The sequence below is a fragment of the Rhinichthys klamathensis genome, unplaced genomic scaffold (assembly GCF_029890125.1).
Source record: "Rhinichthys klamathensis goyatoka isolate OS25496 unplaced genomic scaffold, OSU_Roscu_1.1 h1tg000209l_1, whole genome shotgun sequence".
NCBI lineage: Eukaryota > Metazoa > Chordata > Actinopteri > Cypriniformes > Leuciscidae > Rhinichthys > Rhinichthys klamathensis.
In genome coordinates, this window is record NW_026606734.1 from 1,031,200 (window position 1) to 1,050,865 (window position 19,666).

Sequence of the window (19,666 nt, forward strand, 5' to 3'; positions counted from 1 at the left end):
TATGGTCACAAAGTGCTTTACAATAGACAATTAAACATAGTAGAAAAAAAAGATTAAAATAAAATAGAACAGATAATATTATCAATAGACCAAAGCTTACCCAAAAGCTAACCTACACAAGTGAGTCTTCACTTGTCCCTTAAAGGTGCTCTAAGCGATGTCACGCGTTTTTTAGGCCAAAACATTTTTTGTCACATACAGCAAACATCTCCTCACTATCCACTGGCTGCCTGTCCCCTGAACACACTGTAAAGAAACGCGATCTCTGTAGACAGCCCAGGCTCCACAAACAGCAACAAAAGCAAACTGCGGCGACCCGCTCCCCAAAACATAACAAACTGTTCCAGCCAATGACCGACAAGAAGGGTTTGGGGGCGGGGTTTGGGGGGTTAGTGTGCGGATGAGGAGGAGGGAGGGTCTAGCTAGCCTCCGTTTTGTTTGACAATAGTTCGAACGTCAACAAGAAGTGACGTCACCCAGGATCGCTTAGAGAACCTTCACTGTAAAAAGTAATACCTAGATCTAACTTATAAAAAGTGAGGCAAGTGGCTGCATTGGATGTTTTATGTTGATTCAACTTGCAGCCTTTTTTAAGTATATTGAACACTTTAACATTACTTTATACTAACGCAACAAAATCAAGTTGAGTTAACTAATAGTACTAGTATTACTCAGTTAGATAAACCTACTTTTATTGGTACAGGTAACTTATTTATGAGTTGCTACAAGTAACCTGTACTCATTTTAATTAGGTTTTATGAACTTTGTTTTCTTAGTAAAATTAACTTAATCATATGTGAATAAACATTTTAATATATTTTTTTTAATTGTCAATAACAATTACAAATTCAATTGAAGAAGAAAAAGATGAGAAGATAGATTGAAAACAATATATAATTTATTCAATGTCAATCAGTGTCACTTTTAACAGTGACTACAAAACAGCAAATAAATGTGGCCGCACATGTACACTCTAATATAAAACAAACACTGTAGAAGTGTATTTTCAACCTGTTCTGAACAGTACAGTGAAATATCCAAACTGCCCAATCTGAAATGTTTGGATCAAGGTAAATGTGAGCCATAACATCACATTGTATCACACTGGAACTGCAATGTCAAAAATGACATGATGATGGTTTAGGACGCACAGGGTCCAATCCTACAAAAAGCCTCTGATATATCTCAAGTATACACCAGTTTTGAGGGATACTTGAGGTCGAGAGCATAGGTAAGTTCAAACAGGAGGCAGCATGCTTTCGACAGGTTTGGCACACCTCTGACCACGGGCTGTCCTTATATGATAATCCCAATCGTGTCGGGGTGATGGCACATGTAAATTTTCAGTGGGCAACTGCCAAGCTCAGCGTGCACCTCTGTTTCAGCCCGACTCTATTGGTGGAGACAAAAAAGAAACAAGAGTTTGGTCAGACAAATAGGAAATGAGATGAATATTAGCAGACAGGTAGAAGAGATAAGACACAAAGTCCAAATTGTACTTTTGTTGCTAAAGGTGGTGGATACAAGATGGATACTGTGACTAGAACATGTGACCAGAGTGAAGTCTACCATGACAATGCCATAGAGTGTGGGTACTAAAATATCATGATCTACTCTAGCATGAGTGTTGTATTTTTCTGGTTCAAAGGATGCATTACAATAAACCAATTGCAATTGTCCTTGCCTGTACCTGATTGGTCATCACATTACTGTTAATTAAGCTACAGTTTAAATATCTTTCAAGAGCAAACGTAATCACCCCATATCATCACAATATTAATAAACCCACTAAGCAAAATTATGTCCAAAAGACATCTTTTCAACGTCTTTGTCACAAAGACGTGCATTGAAAAGACGTCCACTGAGGAGCCAGAATGAAAGTTTTTACGACTTTTTTTAGGTGTTCTGTAATGAACGTTCACGGAAGCTCCTTTCAAGGTTGAAAACTAGTTCAGATGTGGACAATTTTCAACATCATTTAAGGTCTCATTTGGACAATTTATACTTATTCTAGACCAAATAAACACTCTCAGGATATATTAAATTAAAACTCACATTTATTTCAATGTAATTTCCATGTGTAATTGCAAAGCAATTAACAGACAGTGAAGTTTCTTTTCATGATTTTTGGACAAACACGCACTGACACCTTTAGACAGTTTAGCATCTGTAATTTATACATATTTGGATCGTGAGAGAAATCAGATTCGAACCAGGGACCTTAAGCTGCCTGCCCTAAGTAGACTGTGTTTGTCCAAAAATCATGAAATCATTACTGTCTACTTAGGGCAGGCAGCTTAAGGTCCCTGGTTCGAATCTGATTTCTCTCACGATCCAAATATGTATAAATTACAGATGCTAAACTGTCTAAAGTTGTCAGTGTGTGTTTGTCCAAAAATCATGAAATCATTACTCTGTTTGTGAGTTGCTTTGCAATTAGAAATTACGTTGAAATAAACATGAGTTTCAATTTAATGCATCCTGAAAGTGTTTATTTGGTCCAGAAACAGTTTAAATTGTCTAAATGAGACATTAAATTACATAAAATATGTCCACATCTGAACTAGTTTTTAACCTTGTATGGAGGTTCCCTGAACGTCTATTGGACTTACAGAACACGTATAATCTGATCAAATTGTAATTGAATCTATTCTGAAGTTTGTCTTACCTGGATGTGAAGCTCGAAGACCCCAGGTAACAAAAGTGCTTGGGTATCTAAAGACCGGGAAAATGTTAGATGTTAGAAATAAGGTTAAAAAATCAGTTGTAAATGTAACTTCTTTAAGTAATAGATTAGAAATAGTTTAAAAATCTAGACCAAAAATATGTCATTAATTGACTATGCAGCATTAAAATAACGTGGATCAAATCTCTAAAATCAGACAGACTACTAAACATACATCTCTACAGTCTAATCTGTGCATCTGCTTTAGTAATGCAAAAGTATAATAACATAATCTCTGAGTCCTGTCAGACAAACACACAAAACAAAGTGTTGTCCATAAAACATCACATCTTACTTTCCCTTATTTGCCCGCACAACTATTGCCTGAAGGCTCGAAATTGCGACCGTTTCGATCGCATTTGATCCCGAAATTTAATCTGTGCAATCTAACAATATAACTGAGGGCATTTGTGCAAATAATTATTACATACGTAACTTGTATGTGTTTTTAAACGCTGCTGTTGTCTGCCGATCGACCACACTGTGCAGCCATCTTAGCTTACCATGTGTGCAGGATAGCTAGCTATACAATTTGCAAACCTAACCTCAGCTCCCTAGTGGAGTAAGCGATTTTGCGTGACTTTAGTTTACATCACCAGTCATTCGGCTAAATTTGCTCAACTTACCGTGTTAATCAGACCCTGAAATTCAGATCCGCTGCAGCGACCAAACAGTTGAAGTGCCGAGGAAGATATTGCATCTGTCTGGAGTCCCCGCCAGTGAAAAAGGGATAATGTCAACTTATAAAATTTAAAATATTTACGTTTGATGAACACACCTGTCACATCGACAGCTGCTCAAATAAATTGTGCATTGTCAACTCACTTTTATAACATTTATTGTACACAACAACCACATACAAATAACTACCCAAATAAATTGCATGGGTTTTATTTAAAATATATTGTTATATAAAAACTGATATATTTTAAGTAAAGAGGAAGTATTTTGATACTTTTTTTGTATAAAACCAATAAAATAAACTAGATTACAAATATTTAAAATATATAAAACCTACTTTGTGGGTGTAGCACTTTTTACAGTGTTTAAACTGTCCACATTCTCAGCAAACCAATGCTAGTTGGCAGAGTATTCCATAATTAAGTTAATTTAATCTGTTTTATGATCCTTCCTGTTCCAGGTGACTTTAAACTCGTGCAGGCAAAAAGATCGACAGGTAAACTGAGGGAAACACCCTCATGATCACGTGATTTAGAGTTAATATTCTGTTTGATGGCATTTGTGGAACAATTGAATTCCTTTCTCTTTGAACACTTTGATAATTGATAATAAAAGAACAGATTGATAATAAAGACTCAGAGGTGACATTTCATTTTAGATTTTTTTAGATGTTCTGAAATTTTAACAATGTGTTTGTGTATTAGCAATACCCTTTCATCATGATATATTTGTTGTAATCACTCCATGATCAAAGCATGCGTTGTAAAATGGCATTCAAATATTACTATACCTAAATCTATAGGAAGAATGATCAAACTTTAAAAAAAGATGCAAATCATACATACACCACAATATCAATTAACTGAACATATGGCCAAATAATTTCTCACTTTGAGTTGATGTTAATTTTTGTCTGCACTTCTAACAACAAAAATGTGTCCATTTAAATATTTTCTTTCTAAAATCTCAATCTAAAACAATTAAAACATGTTTTCTTGGAAATATAATTTTAACTGGTAATTAATTTACTTTGCATCATTTAATCCCTTTAGAAATTATGTCGTAATTATGACATCAACCTGCAGGAAGTGACATCATTTTTGGCAGGAAAACAACAGCCCAAACATCAGTAACGATTAGTATTATTGATGGGTGTATTTTGTTTTTAGTGGTTCTTCAGGTTGAAGTCCTCAGTCATATAAGATAACTGCATTTCACTGAGACTCACTTTAACTCTTTATGAACATCCAGTTAATTTTCTTGTCATTAAATACATGCATTACATGTGCATTAAAAAACCTTAATGAAGTTGAAATGTCTGAACTTGACCAGAGCAGATATTTCTGAAGTCTGTTATAAACTATAATTCAAAAACTTCTTAAAATTACAACATAAACTCAATTCAGTTTTTACAAGTTACAGAGTTGGAGAAAAAAAAATCAGGAATGAGCCAGTTTTCTCAAAAGTTCATTATTATTAATCTCCACGTTATTTTAAAGATTTTGATCAAATGAATATAGTTTGACTTTGTGTGAAATGTCAGTCTCTGCTGCCCTCTCCTGGTCAGGGAAATATTTTTTTATATTCCAAAATTGAGAGGAACATAATGACTGATAATCAATCACCATTTCTTTTCAATTCTCTATCTTTTCCTCATCATTTTCATTGTTTACTTCCATGATGCTTGCTTCCAGTAATACATACAATAAAAAGTGAGTGGTTTCAACTTCATAATCACCAAAAAACTAAAAATCACTTTGTTGACAGGTGTAAATGAAGTGCACAAGTGTTTTATTTGGAACAAGGAATATGGAGAAAATGTTTCAATAGCTTTCTTTTTCCATCCAGTTTTTGCTCTGTTTTGTTATAGACACAGTGAATATTATAGAGACTGTTTAATGCACTGAGAACTGTTACAGTACTAAATCCCCCTGGGGGCGAACCAACTAATGTCCAGTGACAGGAGAGGAGTAAAGAGCCAGAGTCATGGGTTAGAGTCACTCAAAGCTTATTGCTTCATCAAAAGGAGAATGTACTAGTTAGTCACACTTGTACATCAGTATATCTCTATCAAATATAACACAAATGCCTGCGCAAAATAACAAACATACATTGTAACAGAAACAGGCTTTGAATTATAAAGATTCAGAGATGTGGAGATCGGGCAATGAAGTGGAAACAAGGATCCCGTCAGTTCTAATATTTCTAATAGTTTCAGGGAAATATTTTCACTTATTTCCCTCACTTCTGCAGTATCTTTCTCTAGTTGCATTCACTCATTTCTCAAAGTCATGTTGCATGTTAAATTGTCAATACAACTGCAATTTTTGAGAGAACATCACATGTTGACTTCATAAATTGATTGATGCTGATTTCCTAAAATTGTTTTGTTTTTCTAAAACTTTTGAACGGTAGTGTATAGCTATAGCCTACCAACGCATATTAAATATCATCAACTATTCAAAACAAGGTTATACAATTTGAAACTAAATGTTTTTGCAACCATGATGTTGGCATGACTGAAAATGCTATTTTTTCAATTTGATCCATAAGTCTATTGATCATTTTGTGTTAGGCAAAGTGCTAAAGGTGTTTCCGAGTCTGATGGACACATGAGAGAGCTGAGGTAAAAGTCAATGACAAAAGCTTTACCAGACCTGTAGTAAAGTTCATTAAGTGCCTGAATTGCCTAAAAGGATTAAAATTTAACTGGAGCACATTTACACAGCAGTTGCTGTTCCGGCCACTGAGCTTGTTGTGCTCGAGATGGAGTGTTTGTGGTAGGCTACTGTGTGTGCGTCCATTCGAGAAAAAGTACTAAACTGTACTACAGTAATGAAAGATCTGCTGCATATACAATTATTCCACATACTTTGCACAAGGCTATATGTATATTTATGTCTTGGAAATATTCTGATTGTGTTTTCCTCATTGGAAATTAAGCAATATAAAGTTTATTAATTTCTCTCCAAGCATCATTAAAACATATTTAAAAAGAGACACAATATTGTGAATCAAATTTTATGTTAGTTTCTGCTTATTCTCACACAGCAGACATATTACTCGAGTCATGTGTAGTGGAGTACGCCTATATGTGATTTTATTATTTGACCCCTTGGTGGCGCTGTTAAACAGCAAATTGTCTGTGAGAAAGATAACTGTAATATGCCCATATATCTAGAATAAATAAATTTTTAAGAGTTGTCTGATTTATTGTCAAGAAACAGGATGATACCATCTCATATGGACCCAATAGTACATGAACATTAAAATAAAGGCAAATGCCTCTGAAACCGTTTGACCAAAAATAGAAAAAAACATGTTTATAGAAATGCATAAAATTTTTGTTTGAATCTTTTTATAGCTTAGACACACTGACTGGTATTCAGCCTATCAGAATCACAAACAAAGGCATATTTTTTGTTGAGCATGATATTCTGTGAAGTAAAACAATAATTTACCAAAGAGAGATAGGAACTTGTCAGGCAGAGATTTATTAAACAAGGACAAAAATATTTCAATTTACTGTACAGGAAAAATATTACAACTATATGACTAATTACTAACAAGGGACTAGTGAACACAAACACAACAAGATGCAGTAAAAGTAACTAAAACCTTCAAATCATTTTTCAGATTGTGACAACAGCATCACAAGAGAGACTTATAAAGGCAAATATAGATGAGAGAGAGAGAGAGAGAGAGAGAGAGAGAGAGAGAGAGAGAGAGAGAGAGATCCGGCAAATAAGGACTAAATATTAACAATTGATATGGAAATGTTTTTTTTTTGTCTCTGCACACATTTTCTCAAACCAACACAAACATTTGGCTAAATTGCAATATTTAGCAAGGCTTGTCAACTTTTTGTAACAATGTGTGTGTGTGTGTGTGTAATAATATGTGTATTTGTCTGTCAGAGAGTCGATTTTGATGTGCCATAATCACCAGACACACTGCATGTATTTCACTGATCACTTCTGCAGATTCACTTAAACTACGCAAACTCTCAGCGATGAACACATTATTGCTTCAGTGAACATGGTGATTATATTTGTAGCACTATATCACAGAAGCACACTTTCACAATCTTCCTAACATGGTCCGGGAAGCAGACACAGTCTGTCAGTTCAAATCTAGACTAAAAACACATCTCTTTGGCTTAGCATACACATAAAACATTATAGACTTTAATTCAATGTTAGGCTGCATAGTTTAGATCAGCTGGAACCGGGAACACTTCCCATAAATCCTGATATACTTGGTACATCATAAGAAGGATGGCGTCTACGCCATCGCTAACGCTAGTCTCTCTGTTTAACCTGAGGTTTACCACAAACCGCCGGATCCAGGCCGTATCCAGATCTGATGAAGGACCATCGCATGGACACGATGACAACGCAGTCCTGAAGTGCCAGCCTCATCAACACTGTGAAGGCCTCATGGACACCTCTACAAACTCGTCTCCACACCGGCGTGATGACTCCGACCCTAACCAGATGAACTGGATAAATATCGTGAAAGTTCTGATCCCATCTGACTTCTGACCTGTAATGCTGCCTAAATCATAATCACACACTGTTCGTTCATTGGCTAGAGGAGAACTGAGACTGAGTCTGGGTTCTCCCAAGGGTTTTCTCTCCATTCTGTCACTGATGGAGTTTTGGTTCCTTGCCACTGTCGCCTTTTTCGCCTTTCTTCGCCATTGGCTTTTGGCTTGCTTAGTTGGGGACATTTAACATTTAATTTTGAATTTAACAATTCTATTACAACATTATTTTCCTGTTATCTCTGTAAAGCTGCTTTGAAACAATTTGTATTGTAAGCGCTAAATAAAGGTGACATGACTTGGCTATCAGAGTGCACTTTTCTAATTTTCTGATTTAACACATCTTTCCATGTATTTCAGTGCTCTGTTTTCTTCTTCTCCTGCTCTCTTCTTGATGTCTTCTAATTGTTTAGCTTTGTCAGGCTCATTAATTTCCTTCAGCTCCTCGATCAGAAAATCAACATGTCGGAGTGTGTTCAGTGAATCAGTGTTGAGTGTGATCTTCTCCAGAGTATCCACACAGTGAAACGCATCCATCACCAGCTTTATTTTCTCTTTCTCTAATGTTTGTAGTTCTTCTTCCAGCCTCTTGACCAAAGACTCACCTTCCCTAACTTTAATTATATTATCATCATATTTCTTCTTCAAATCTTCATATGTCCTCTTCACCTTCTTCGTCTTTGTTTCATATATTTTTGCTTCTTTGACGTGTTTGCTGTAGTGGCATTTATTTGTACACACTGTACAGTGATCATCTTTCATCACACTGGACCATGAGAGATTTCTGGCCCACCAGGAGTCTGGATAATGACAGTTCTCCTCACAGACGGGGCAGCACAACGCCTCTTTGGCTTTAGAGAGATCAATATCAACCTTCTCTTTATAGGGCACTTCAACTTCATACTCAAAGTTCTTATTTTCTTCAACAACCTTTCTGTGTTTCTCCAGATCTTCTTGAGTTTGTTTCAGCTCATTCTGCTTACGGTCTATCTCTTGAATATGTGATTTTATATCGGAGATTTTTGCCTCCAACTGCTTCTGTTGTTGCAACACATCTTGGGTCATCTTCACGGTTTTTGATTTTATGTTGTCAAGAAATTTGAAAAATCCAGTAATTCCTCTAAAACTGAGATCCCATGATTGTTTCAGCATTTCATATTCTTCATCAACAGCTTCTGACTGACAGTTGTCAAACAGGAAATACACCGGCTGATTCTGTTCATTCACTGCACACTTGATTTTATCCTCTTCAACAGCCATCAGAATATTTTTAGGGATCGCTCCACGTGAGTGTGTGAAGAGCAAGACAATATTTTCATCAATATCTCTTCCAAATAAAGACTGAACAGCATCAAATATGTATATTTCTCTATCAGAGAGTCGAGACTGTGTTGCTTTAATAACCAGACACACTGCGTCTATTTTATTGATCCTTTTAGATTCAATTAAACTAAGCAAACTCATGCCGATCTCTTTCTCAGCTCCACGTGTCTCTCCATATCCTGGTGTGTCGATGATTGTTAGATCAGTTTTACTCTCTTGTAGATAAAACCCATAAACAGTGATGCTGGAGGTCTGACTGTGAGCTGATGTTCGGTCACTCTGATCATCTGTGATCTCAAACCAAACCTTGTCTTCTCTCTGAACATCTAACATGTAGTTGATCATCGTGTTGGTCAGTTTTGTTTTTCCTGTTCCTGTTTCTCCCACTATCAGAATGGTTTTATGGGGTTTGGTTTTGTCTCTCTCTCCAAAGGTCATTTTTCTATATGGTTGAGATTGATCATGAGAGTCTGGTGTTGGTGTCAGATGATATCGAGTGGGAGTCCCCTCCTCAATTACACTACTTTGCTTGATGATTGCATTACATTTCTGTAATCCTGGTTCTAAACTGTCCATTTTTTGTCTGTAATATAAAGAAAAAATAGAACAAAAAAACAGATAGTTTTGTAAAATGTAAATAATAATAATAAAATATAGACTACTAGTTATTTTTTTTAATGAGGCAAAATTATACATCTCATCGTCAATAACATTAATATCTTCGTCAATATCTTCACTAGAATAAGTTTTAAAAGAAACTTTGAAAGAAGAGTAAAAGTCCTGCATGTGTCAGGTCAGCATCGGCTCCTACAATCTGCTGCCCTCTCCTGGTCAGGGAAATATTTTTTTATATTCCAAAATTGAGAGGAACATAATGACTGATAATCAATCACCATTTCTTTTCAATTCTCTATCTTTTCCTCATCATTTTCATTGTTTACTTCCATGATGCTTGCTTCCAGTAATACATACAATAAAAAGTGAGTGGTTTCAACTTCATAATCACCAAAAAACTAAAAATCACTTTGTTGACAGGTGTAAATGAAGTGCACAAGTGTTTTATTTGGAACAAGGAATATGGAGAAAATGTTTCAATAGCTTTCTTTTTCCATCCAGTTTTTGCTCTGTTTTGTTATAGACACAGTGAATATTATAGAGACTGTTTAATGCACTGAGAACTGTTACAGTACTAAATCCCCCTGGGGGCGAACCAACTAATGTCCAGTGACAGGAGAGGAGTAAAGAGCCAGAGTCATGGGTTAGAGTCACTCAAAGCTTATTGCTTCATCAAAAGGAGAATGTACTAGTTAGTCACACTTGTACATCAGTATATCTCTATCAAATATAACACAAATGCCTGCGCAAAATAACAAACATACATTGTAACAGAAACAGGCTTTGAATTATAAAGATTCAGAGATGTGGAGATCTGGCAATGAAGTGGAAACAAGGATCCCGTCAGTTCTAATATTTCTAATAGTTTCAGGGAAATATTTTCACTTATTTCCCTCACTTCTGCAGTATCTTTCTCTAGTTGCATTCACTCATTTCTCAAAGTCATGTTGCATGTTAAATTGTCAATACAACTGCAATTTTTGAGAGAACATCACATGTTGACTTCATAAATTGATTGATGCTGATTTCCTAAAATTGTTTTGTTTTTCTAAAACTTTTGAACGGTAGTGTATAGCTATAGCCTACCAACGCATATTAAATATCATCAACTATTCAAAACAAGGTTATACAATTTGAAACTAAATGTTTTTGCAACCATGATGTTGGCATGACTGAAAATGCTATTTTTTCAATTTGATCCATAAGTCTATTGATCATTTTGTGTTAGGCAAAGTGCTAAAGGTGTTTCCGAGTCTGATGGACACGTGAGAGAACTGAGGTAAAAGTCAATGACAAAAGCTTTACCAGACCTGTAGTAAAGTTCATTAAGTGCCTGAATTGCCTAAAAGGATTAAAATTTAACTGGAGCACATTTACACAGCAGTTGCTGTTCCGGCCACTGAGCTTGTTGTGCTCGAGATGGAGTGTTTGTGGTAGGCTACTGTGTGTGCGTCCATTCGAGAAAAAGTACTAAACTGTACTACAGTAATGAAAGATCTGCTGCATATACAATTATTCCACATACTTTGCACAAGGCTATATGTATATTTATGTCTTGGAAATATTCTGATTGTGTTTTCCTCATTGGAAATTAAGCAATATAAAGTTTATTAATTTCTCTCCAAGCATCATTAAAACATATTTAAAAAGAGACACAATATTGTGAATCAAATTTTATGTTAGTTTCTGCTTATTCTCACACAGCAGACATATTACTCGAGTCATGTGTAGTGGAGTACGCCTATATGTGATTTTATTATTTGACCCCTTGGTGGCGCTGTTAAACAGCAAATTGTCTGTGAGAAAGATAACTGTAATATGCCCATATATCTAGAATAAATAAATTTTTAAGAGTTGTCTGATTTATTGTCAAGAAACAGGATGATACCATCTCATATGGACCCAATAGTACATGAACATTAAAATAAAGGCAAATGCCTCTGAAACCGTTTGACCAAAAATAGAAAAAAACATGTTTATAGAAATGCATAAAATTTTTGTTTGAATCTTTTTATAGCTTAGACACACTGACTGGTATTCAGCCTATCAGAATCACAAACAAAGGCATATTTTTTGTTGAGCATGATATTCTGTGAAGTAAAACAATAATTTACCAAAGAGAGATAGGAACTTGTCAGGCAGAGATTTATTAAACAAGGACAAAAATATTTCAATTTACTGTACAGGAAAAATATTACAACTATATGACTAATTACTAACAAGGGACTAGTGAACACAAACACAACAAGATGCAGTAAAAGCAACTAAAACCTTCAAATCATTTTTCAGATTGTGACAACAGCATCACAAGAGAGACTTATAAAGGCAAATATAAATGAGAGAGAGAGAGAGAGAGAGAGAGAGAGAGAGAGAGAGAGAGAGAGAGAGAGAGAGAGAGAGAGAGAGAGAGAGAGAGAGAGAGAGAGAGAGAGATCCGGCAAATAAGGACTAAATATTAACAATTGATATGGAAATGTTTTTTTTTTTTGTCTCTGCACACATTTTCTCAAACCAACACAAACATTTGGCTAAATTGCAATATTTAGCAAGGCTTGTCAACTTTTTGTAACAATGTGTGTGTGTGTGTGTGTAATAATATGTGTATTTGTCTGTCAGAGAGTCGATTTTGATGTGCCATAATCACCAGACACACTGCATGTATTTCACGGATCACTTCTGCAGATTCACTTAAACTACGCAAACTCTCAGCGATGAACACATTATTGCTTCAGTGAACATGGTGATTATATTTGTAGCACTATATCACAGAAGGACACTTTCACAATCTTCCTAACATGGTCCGGGAAGCAGACACAGTCTGTCAGTTCAAATCTAGACTAAAAACACATCTCTTTGGCTTAGCATACACATAAAACATTATAGACTTCTATAATTCAATGTTAGGCTGCATAGTTTAGATCAGCTAGAACCAAGAACACTTCCCATAAATCCTGATATACTTGGTACATCATAAGAAGGATGGCGTCTACGCCATCGCTAACGCTAGTCTCTCTGTTTAACCTGAGGTTTACCACAAACCGCCGGATCCAGGCCGTATCCAGATCTGATGAAGGACCATCGCATGGACACGATGACAACGCAGTCCTGAAGTGCCAGCCTCATCAACACTGTGAAGGCCTCATGGACACCTCTACAAACTCGTCTCCACACCGGCGTGATGACTCCGACCCTAACCAGATGAACTGGATAAATATCGTGAAAGTTCTGATCCCATCTGACTTCTGACCTGTAATGCTGCCTAAATCATAATCACACACTGTTCGTTCATTGGCTAGAGGAGAACTGAGACTGAGTCTGGGTTCTCCCAAGGGTTTTCTCTCCATTCTGTCACTGATGGAGTTTTGGTTCCTTGCCACTGTCGCCTTTTTCGCCTTTCTTCGCCATTGGCTTTTGGCTTGCTTAGTTGGGGACATTTAACATTTAATTTTGAATTTAACAATTCTATTACAACATTATTTTCCTGTTATCTCTGTAAAGCTGCTTTGAAACAATTTGTATTGTAAGCGCTAAATAAAGGTGACATGACTTGGCTATCAGAGTGCACTTTTCTAATTTTCTGATTTAACACATCTTTCCATGTATTTCAGTGCTCTGTTTTCTTCTTCTCCTGCTCTCTTCTTGATGTCTTCTAATTGTTTAGCTTTGTCAGGCTCATTAATTTCCTTCAGCTCCTCGATCAGAAAATCAACATGTCGGAGTGTGTTCAGTGAATCAGTGTTGAGTGTGATCTTCTCCAGAGTATCCACACAGTGAAACGCATCCATCACCAGCTTTATTTTCTCTTTCTCTAATGTTTGTAGTTCTTCTTCCAGCCTCTTGACCAAAGACTCACCTTCCCTAACTTTAATTATATTATCATCATATTTCTTCTTCAAATCTTCATATGTCCTCTTCACCTTCTTCGTCTTTGTTTCATATATTTTTGCTTCTTTGACATGTTTACTGTAGTGGCATTTATTTGTACACACTGTACAGTGATCATCTTTCATCACACTGGACCATGAGAGATTTCTGGCCCACCAGGAGTCTGGATAATGACAGTTCTCCTCACAGACGGGGCAGCACAACGCCTCTTTGGCTTTAGAGCGATCAATATCAACCTTCTCTTCATAGGACACGTCAACTTCACACTCAAAGTTCTTATTTTCTTCAACAACCTTTCTGTGTTTCTCCAGATCTTCTTGAGTTTGTTTCAGCTCATTCTGCTTACGGTTTATCTCTTGAATATGTGATTTTATATCGGAGATTTTTGCCTCCAACTGCTTCTGTTGTTGCAACACATCTTGGGTCATCTTCACGGTTTTTGATTTTATGTTGTCAAGAAATTTGAAAAATCCAGTAATTCCTCTAAAACTGAGATCCCATGATTGTTTCTGCATTTCATCTTCTTCATCATCAGGTTCTGACTGACAGTTGTCAAACAGGAAATACACCGGCTGATTCTGTTCATTCACTGCACACTTGATTTTATCCTCTTCAACAGCCATCAGAATATTTTTAGGGATCGCTCCACGTGAGTGTGTGAAGAGCAAGACAATATTTTCATCAATATCTCTTCCAAATAAAGACTGAACAGCATCAAATATGTATATTTCTCTATCAGAGAGTCGAGACTGTGTTGCTTTAATAACCAGACACACTGCGTCTATTTTATTGATCCTTTTAGATTCAATTAAACTAAGCAAACTCATGCCGATCTCTTTCTCAGCTCCACGTGTCTCTCCATATCCTGGTGTGTCGATGATTGTTAGATCAGTTTTACTCTCTTGTAGATAAAACCCATAAACAGTGATGCTGGAGGTCTGACTGTGAGCTGATGTTCGGTCACTCTGATCATCTGTGATCTCAAACCAAACCTTGTCTTCTCTCTGAACATCTAACATGTAGTTGATCATCGTGTTGGTCAGTTTTGTTTTTCCTGTTCCTGTTTCTCCCACTATCAGAATGGTTTTATGGGGTTTGGTTTTGTCTCTCTCTCCAAAGGTCATTTTTCTATATGGTTGAGATTGATCATGAGAGTCTGGTGTTGGTGTCAGATGATATCGAGTGGGAGTCCCCTCCTCAATTACACTACTTTGCTTGATGATTGCATTACATTTCTGTAATCCTGGTTCTAAACTGTCCATTTTTTGTCTGTAATATAAAGAAAAAATAGAACAAAAAAACAGATAGTTTTGTAAAATGTAAATAATAATAATAAAATATAGACTACTAGTTATTTTTTTTAATGAGGCAAAATTATACATCTCATCGTCAATAACATTAATATCTTCGTCAATATCTTCACTAGAATAAGTTTTAAAAGAAACTTTGAAAGAAGAGTAAAAGTCCTGCATGTGTCAGGTCAGCATCGGCTCCTACAATCCCCTGAAGCTAACAACTTATCACCGATATAACACTCATAACAAGCAGACAAAAGTATAGTCACAACAGTTTATTCCACAAAATGAAAAAAAGAAATTACTATAAAAGTATTCCAAAATTACTTATGGCTTCAGAATACATGAAATGTAGTTCATGAAAGCTTTGTGTGAGGAACAAAGTAAAACTGCTGAAATCCTCTGAAAATCACTCTCTGGCAGTCATATCTTTCAAAAGATAAAACCAAACTTTAGCATGTCAAAGTCAGTCATGACACACATGTAAAAGCCAATGACATCTGACACCAAAGCTGTTATAATGTGTGTGCAGTTATTTTAACAACATGGAAAATGGGGACAATGATCAAATTTTAGTCTGTTCATCTTAAAAAGAAGACGAGAGCTACAGTCATTTAGAGTAATTGTTTTTTTGGGATAAATTATTGTGACTTTACTTTTATCTGCCTTAAAGTCTGCACACATAAAATGACAGTGATTAGCATTCTTACTTCTCATCAGAATCTGTCATGACTGGTTCCAGGTTCGAAGTCCTTCAAGTTCCCAAGCAAATTATTGCTAAAGAAAGTAAACAAACGTAACATTTTTACAACAATCACCAGTTCACAAAGACATAAATGAAACAGTTTTTTCTGTAAACAGACTTTATATTGTTTAAAAAAAATATTGAGAACATTAAATATATCCTTCTATTTTGTCCTATTTCTGTATTCATAAGCCCTAGGTATTAACAATTATCTACAATATACAACTCACAATTTGAGATACTAAATATCATCATAACATTACTACACTGAGATACATCGACTATTGAAGAGCTATACACATTTACTTACAATATTACCCGTTTGTTGAAGTGCTTCTTTGTCTAACTCACTTCAGGTGCTTGCAGACTGGAAGAAACAGTCGTATTTATACACTGGCCAACACCCATTTTTTGAAGGTCACATGATTTGCAAGAAAAAGTCAAAATGGTTGAAAAAGTATTTGTTTTAAACATAGCTCCTAAGTTTCTAACATGCAATTCCCAGATAGAAATGTTTACTGAACTTTATTATATACTCCTGAATTGTAGACTCTGTTGTAAGTATGAATGATCTTGCAATTATTTTTTTCTGTTTTCAAATAATATGAAGGTGCTAGCTATGAATGTTTTTGTTTGATAGATAAATAATAAAATAATTGCCACAGATTTTGTGCACACACCCAAAGTGCGCCCACATAAAATCGACTCTCATTACTAAATTAAGTTATTTTTCGTTACTTATCAAATACACACAAATAATGTCAAAATGCCGGTCTTGACGAGTATCCACGTAAATAGTGAACAAACAGTTGAGAAAGAAAATGTATGTGTAACAGTATAATAAATCCGTGCGTCAGGTCTTAAAGTGACAGCAGCCTAATAAACCTGCTGCCAAATTATGAGATAATATTACAAATATCTATATGGCAGATTTTCCCTATGGTATCGATGTCAAAATTGTGGCCAGTTAAAATTCTGAGTGGTAGTAACTTTGGCCCACTAGTCACAATGGCAAATATGTGTGTGTGTGTGTATATATATATATAAAATATGTATTATTATATTAATAAGCCATAAATCATAAGAACAAGCCTTTAATTGTCTATATATTAAATAGCCTAAACAGCGATCAAATGCACACATAAAGCTTGCCACAGTGCACCGGCAAACTTAATGATTATGAGTGTGTCGTGAAAAAACAGAAGGAGACTGTCTAAACATTTTAATCATTTATTGACAATGTTTTCTGTGTTTATGGCTGCAGAGATTAAGTCATGATGCAGACTTGTCATCTCTGCAGTAGTGGACGCACCTAGCTGCCTATATGCACGTTTCATACAGATTACATAATCTCAGAATATTTGAATGGGTTCATTTAAAAAAAGTAGACATTTCAAGCTTTCTATAGATATACAGTGGTGCTCAGAATTAATGGCACCCCTGGTAAATATGATAAAAAATGGCTGTAAAAAATAAATCTGCATTGTTTATACTTTTGATCTTTCATTAAAAAAAAATAAAAAATCGCAAAAATCAAACCTTTCATTGAAGTAAAAGAATTGAAAGTGGGGGGAAATCACATTATGAAATAAATGCTTTTCCCCAAAACACACTGGCCATAATTATTGGCTCCCTGTTATTAAATACTTTTTGCAGGAAAATAATGTTGTAATAATATTGTTAAATATAAAATGAAATGTCAGCAACTAAGCAGGCCAAAAGCCAATGGCGACAAAGATGAAGAAAGGAACCCAGGCTCAGTGGGGCCAGTCCTCCTCTAGCCAACGAACGAACAGTGTGTGATTATGATTTAGGCAGCATTACAGGTCAGAAGTCAGATGGGATCAGAACTTTCACGATATTTATCCAGTTCATCTGGTTAGGGTCGGAGTCATCACGCCGGTGTGGAGACGAGTTTGTAGAGGTGTCCATGAGGCCTTCACAGTGTTGATGAGGCTGGCACTTCAGGACTGCGTTGTCATCGTGTCCATGCGATGGTCCTTCATCAGATCTGGATACGGCCTGGATCCGGCGGTTTGTGGTAAACCTCAGGTTAAACAGAGAGACTAGCGTTAGCGATGGCGTAGACGCCATCCTTCTTATGATGTACCAAGTATATCAGGATTTATGGGAAGTGTTCTTGGTTCTAGCTGATCTAAACTATGCAGCCTAACATTGAATTATAGAAGTCTATAATGTTTTATGTGTATGCTAAGCCAAAGAGATGTGTTTTTAGTCTAGATTTGAACTGACAGACTGTGTCTGCTTCCCGGACCATGTTAGGAAGATTGTTCCAAAGTTTTGGTGCTAAATAGGAAAAGGATCTACCGCCAGCAGTTGATTTTGATATTCTAAAGCCTGGCTCACACTACAGGAGTTTTAGGCCGATTTATGCCCGATTTTCCCCTCCCGAGAATCGGAGAAAAAATCTTGTCGAGGACCTCGATCGGTTCCGATGTTCGGCACAGATTATCTGGTAATGTGAGGCATTCACAGATCGAATCTTGCACCTCCCGATCTGCTCTTACACAAATCGGGCTCGCCCCGATCATATCAAACATGTTTGATATTTATCGGGATGAGCAAGATTGTGATTACGTCAGTACTGTCACAATAGCCAATAAGTAGTAGGGCTGTCATGGTGAAGGAATTTCCATTGAGGTAATTTTGAGTGACTCATCAGCGCGATGCGCGCATTATCTCCATTTATCCAGTTATTGCTAAATAAATAAGCATAATACAGTATAATAAATAATAATAAAATACTAAATGCATAATAAAGGCATCTGAAATAATAAACTAAGTAGCCTACAATCTAGTGTTGTCAAAAATATAGATTTTTCGATATCGATCCTGAACCATCTGCAACTCTTCCGTCTTCCGCAGGATGCACGCGAGAAATGCACATTTCATACGGATTACATAAGCAGAGAGCAGTCTGTAGTCTGTTTTCTTTCATTTTGAATTGTTCTGTTTAAAAGTAGACATGTCTGTGAGGCAAGTAGGCTATCTTATACGCTGAGTTTCGGTTCATTTATCAAGTATCGCCGACGCCTCCGTTTCGTGATTATCTATCGTCTGCTATATTTACTTCTTATTTATAAAAATCCAGGCAATTGGTTGATGAAACATTGTTTAAAATTAAGATACAATTAATACAAAACGAAATTCGATTTAAAGAAAGGTTTTGTGCTTTCTGTTTGATGTCTTTGTGAAAGTTTTAAAGCATATTTTAAAGTCGCTTAGAGCGGTCATGTCCGTAACATTGTTTTTTCCTCAAATGCCAACACGAAAAATAAAATAATATGAATATTTTATGTTCTGTGGAGACTGAGAGCCCTTTCTTCATCCGGTGGGTAGTAGCTACTGTAGGCTATTACTTTGGTTTGCACAGTGTAATTCACAGAATTAGGCCTAGGCCTACACAAAAATATTTTCATTATAAAATATTTATATTCATTATAAAGTTATATTCATTCAAAGATAGGTTAAATGAAACAAGCTGTTAATTATTTTAATTTTAACTTTGAGCTCCACTTTACAATGCTCAGCTGAGCAGCAATGGGCATTGAGCAACGCTGCTGATCATTGTATTGAACAGAGCTGACGCCATTCATTAGAAATATCCTTATTAAAAGGATGATTTTTTTTTAAAGATTTCGCTTTCCTTGGTCACACGGCAACCTTTTCACGAATATGACTTAATATGAAGGACAGATATTTTGTTTACATCCACCTTTCCGCTTCCGATCTGTTGCGTGAGATCACGTGAGGCGCTTTCTCTGGCACGAATCTTAATAACATTGTGTAGTGTGTGATGCGCCACGATTTTCAAATCTTGTAGTGTGAGC

The 19,666-nt window shown here is 35.9% G+C and overlaps 3 protein-coding genes across 3 annotated transcripts in view; 1 reads left to right on the forward strand and 2 right to left on the reverse strand.

Annotated features, from left to right (window-relative positions):
* The window catches only part of LOC130097032 (uncharacterized), a 103,035-nt gene that overhangs the window by 58,278 nt on the left and 25,091 nt on the right, over positions 1-19,666 (forward strand). The gene's annotated exons all lie outside the window — the stretch shown is intronic.
* Positions 8,274-9,870, reverse strand: LOC130097034 (uncharacterized). Its single transcript, XM_056263710.1, has one exon. It carries the CDS (start codon positions 9,849-9,851, stop codon positions 8,274-8,276), a length of 1,578 nt encoding a protein of 525 aa, XP_056119685.1. The 5' UTR covers positions 9,852-9,870.
* Positions 13,460-16,169, reverse strand: LOC130097035 (uncharacterized). The gene is made up of 3 exons (XM_056263711.1): positions 16,134-16,169; positions 15,781-15,847; positions 13,460-15,044 (listed from the first exon to the last, which is right to left on the reverse strand). Exons 2-3 carry the CDS (start codon positions 15,798-15,800, stop codon positions 13,460-13,462), a joined length of 1,605 nt encoding a protein of 534 aa, XP_056119686.1. The 5' UTR covers positions 15,801-15,847; positions 16,134-16,169.

Bases quoted from the DNA above. Each gene is read 5' to 3' on its own strand.
- LOC130097034 (XM_056263710.1), bottom strand. From the start codon at position 9,851: ATGGACAGTTTAGAACCAGGATTACAGAAATGTAATGCAATCATCAAG.
- LOC130097035 (XM_056263711.1), bottom strand. From the start codon at position 15,800: ATGACAGATTCTGATGAGAA. The intron at 15,045-15,780 runs GTAAGAATGCTA...TTTATATTACAG, and splicing joins ATGACAGATTCTGATGAGAA to ACAAAAAATGGACAGTTTAG.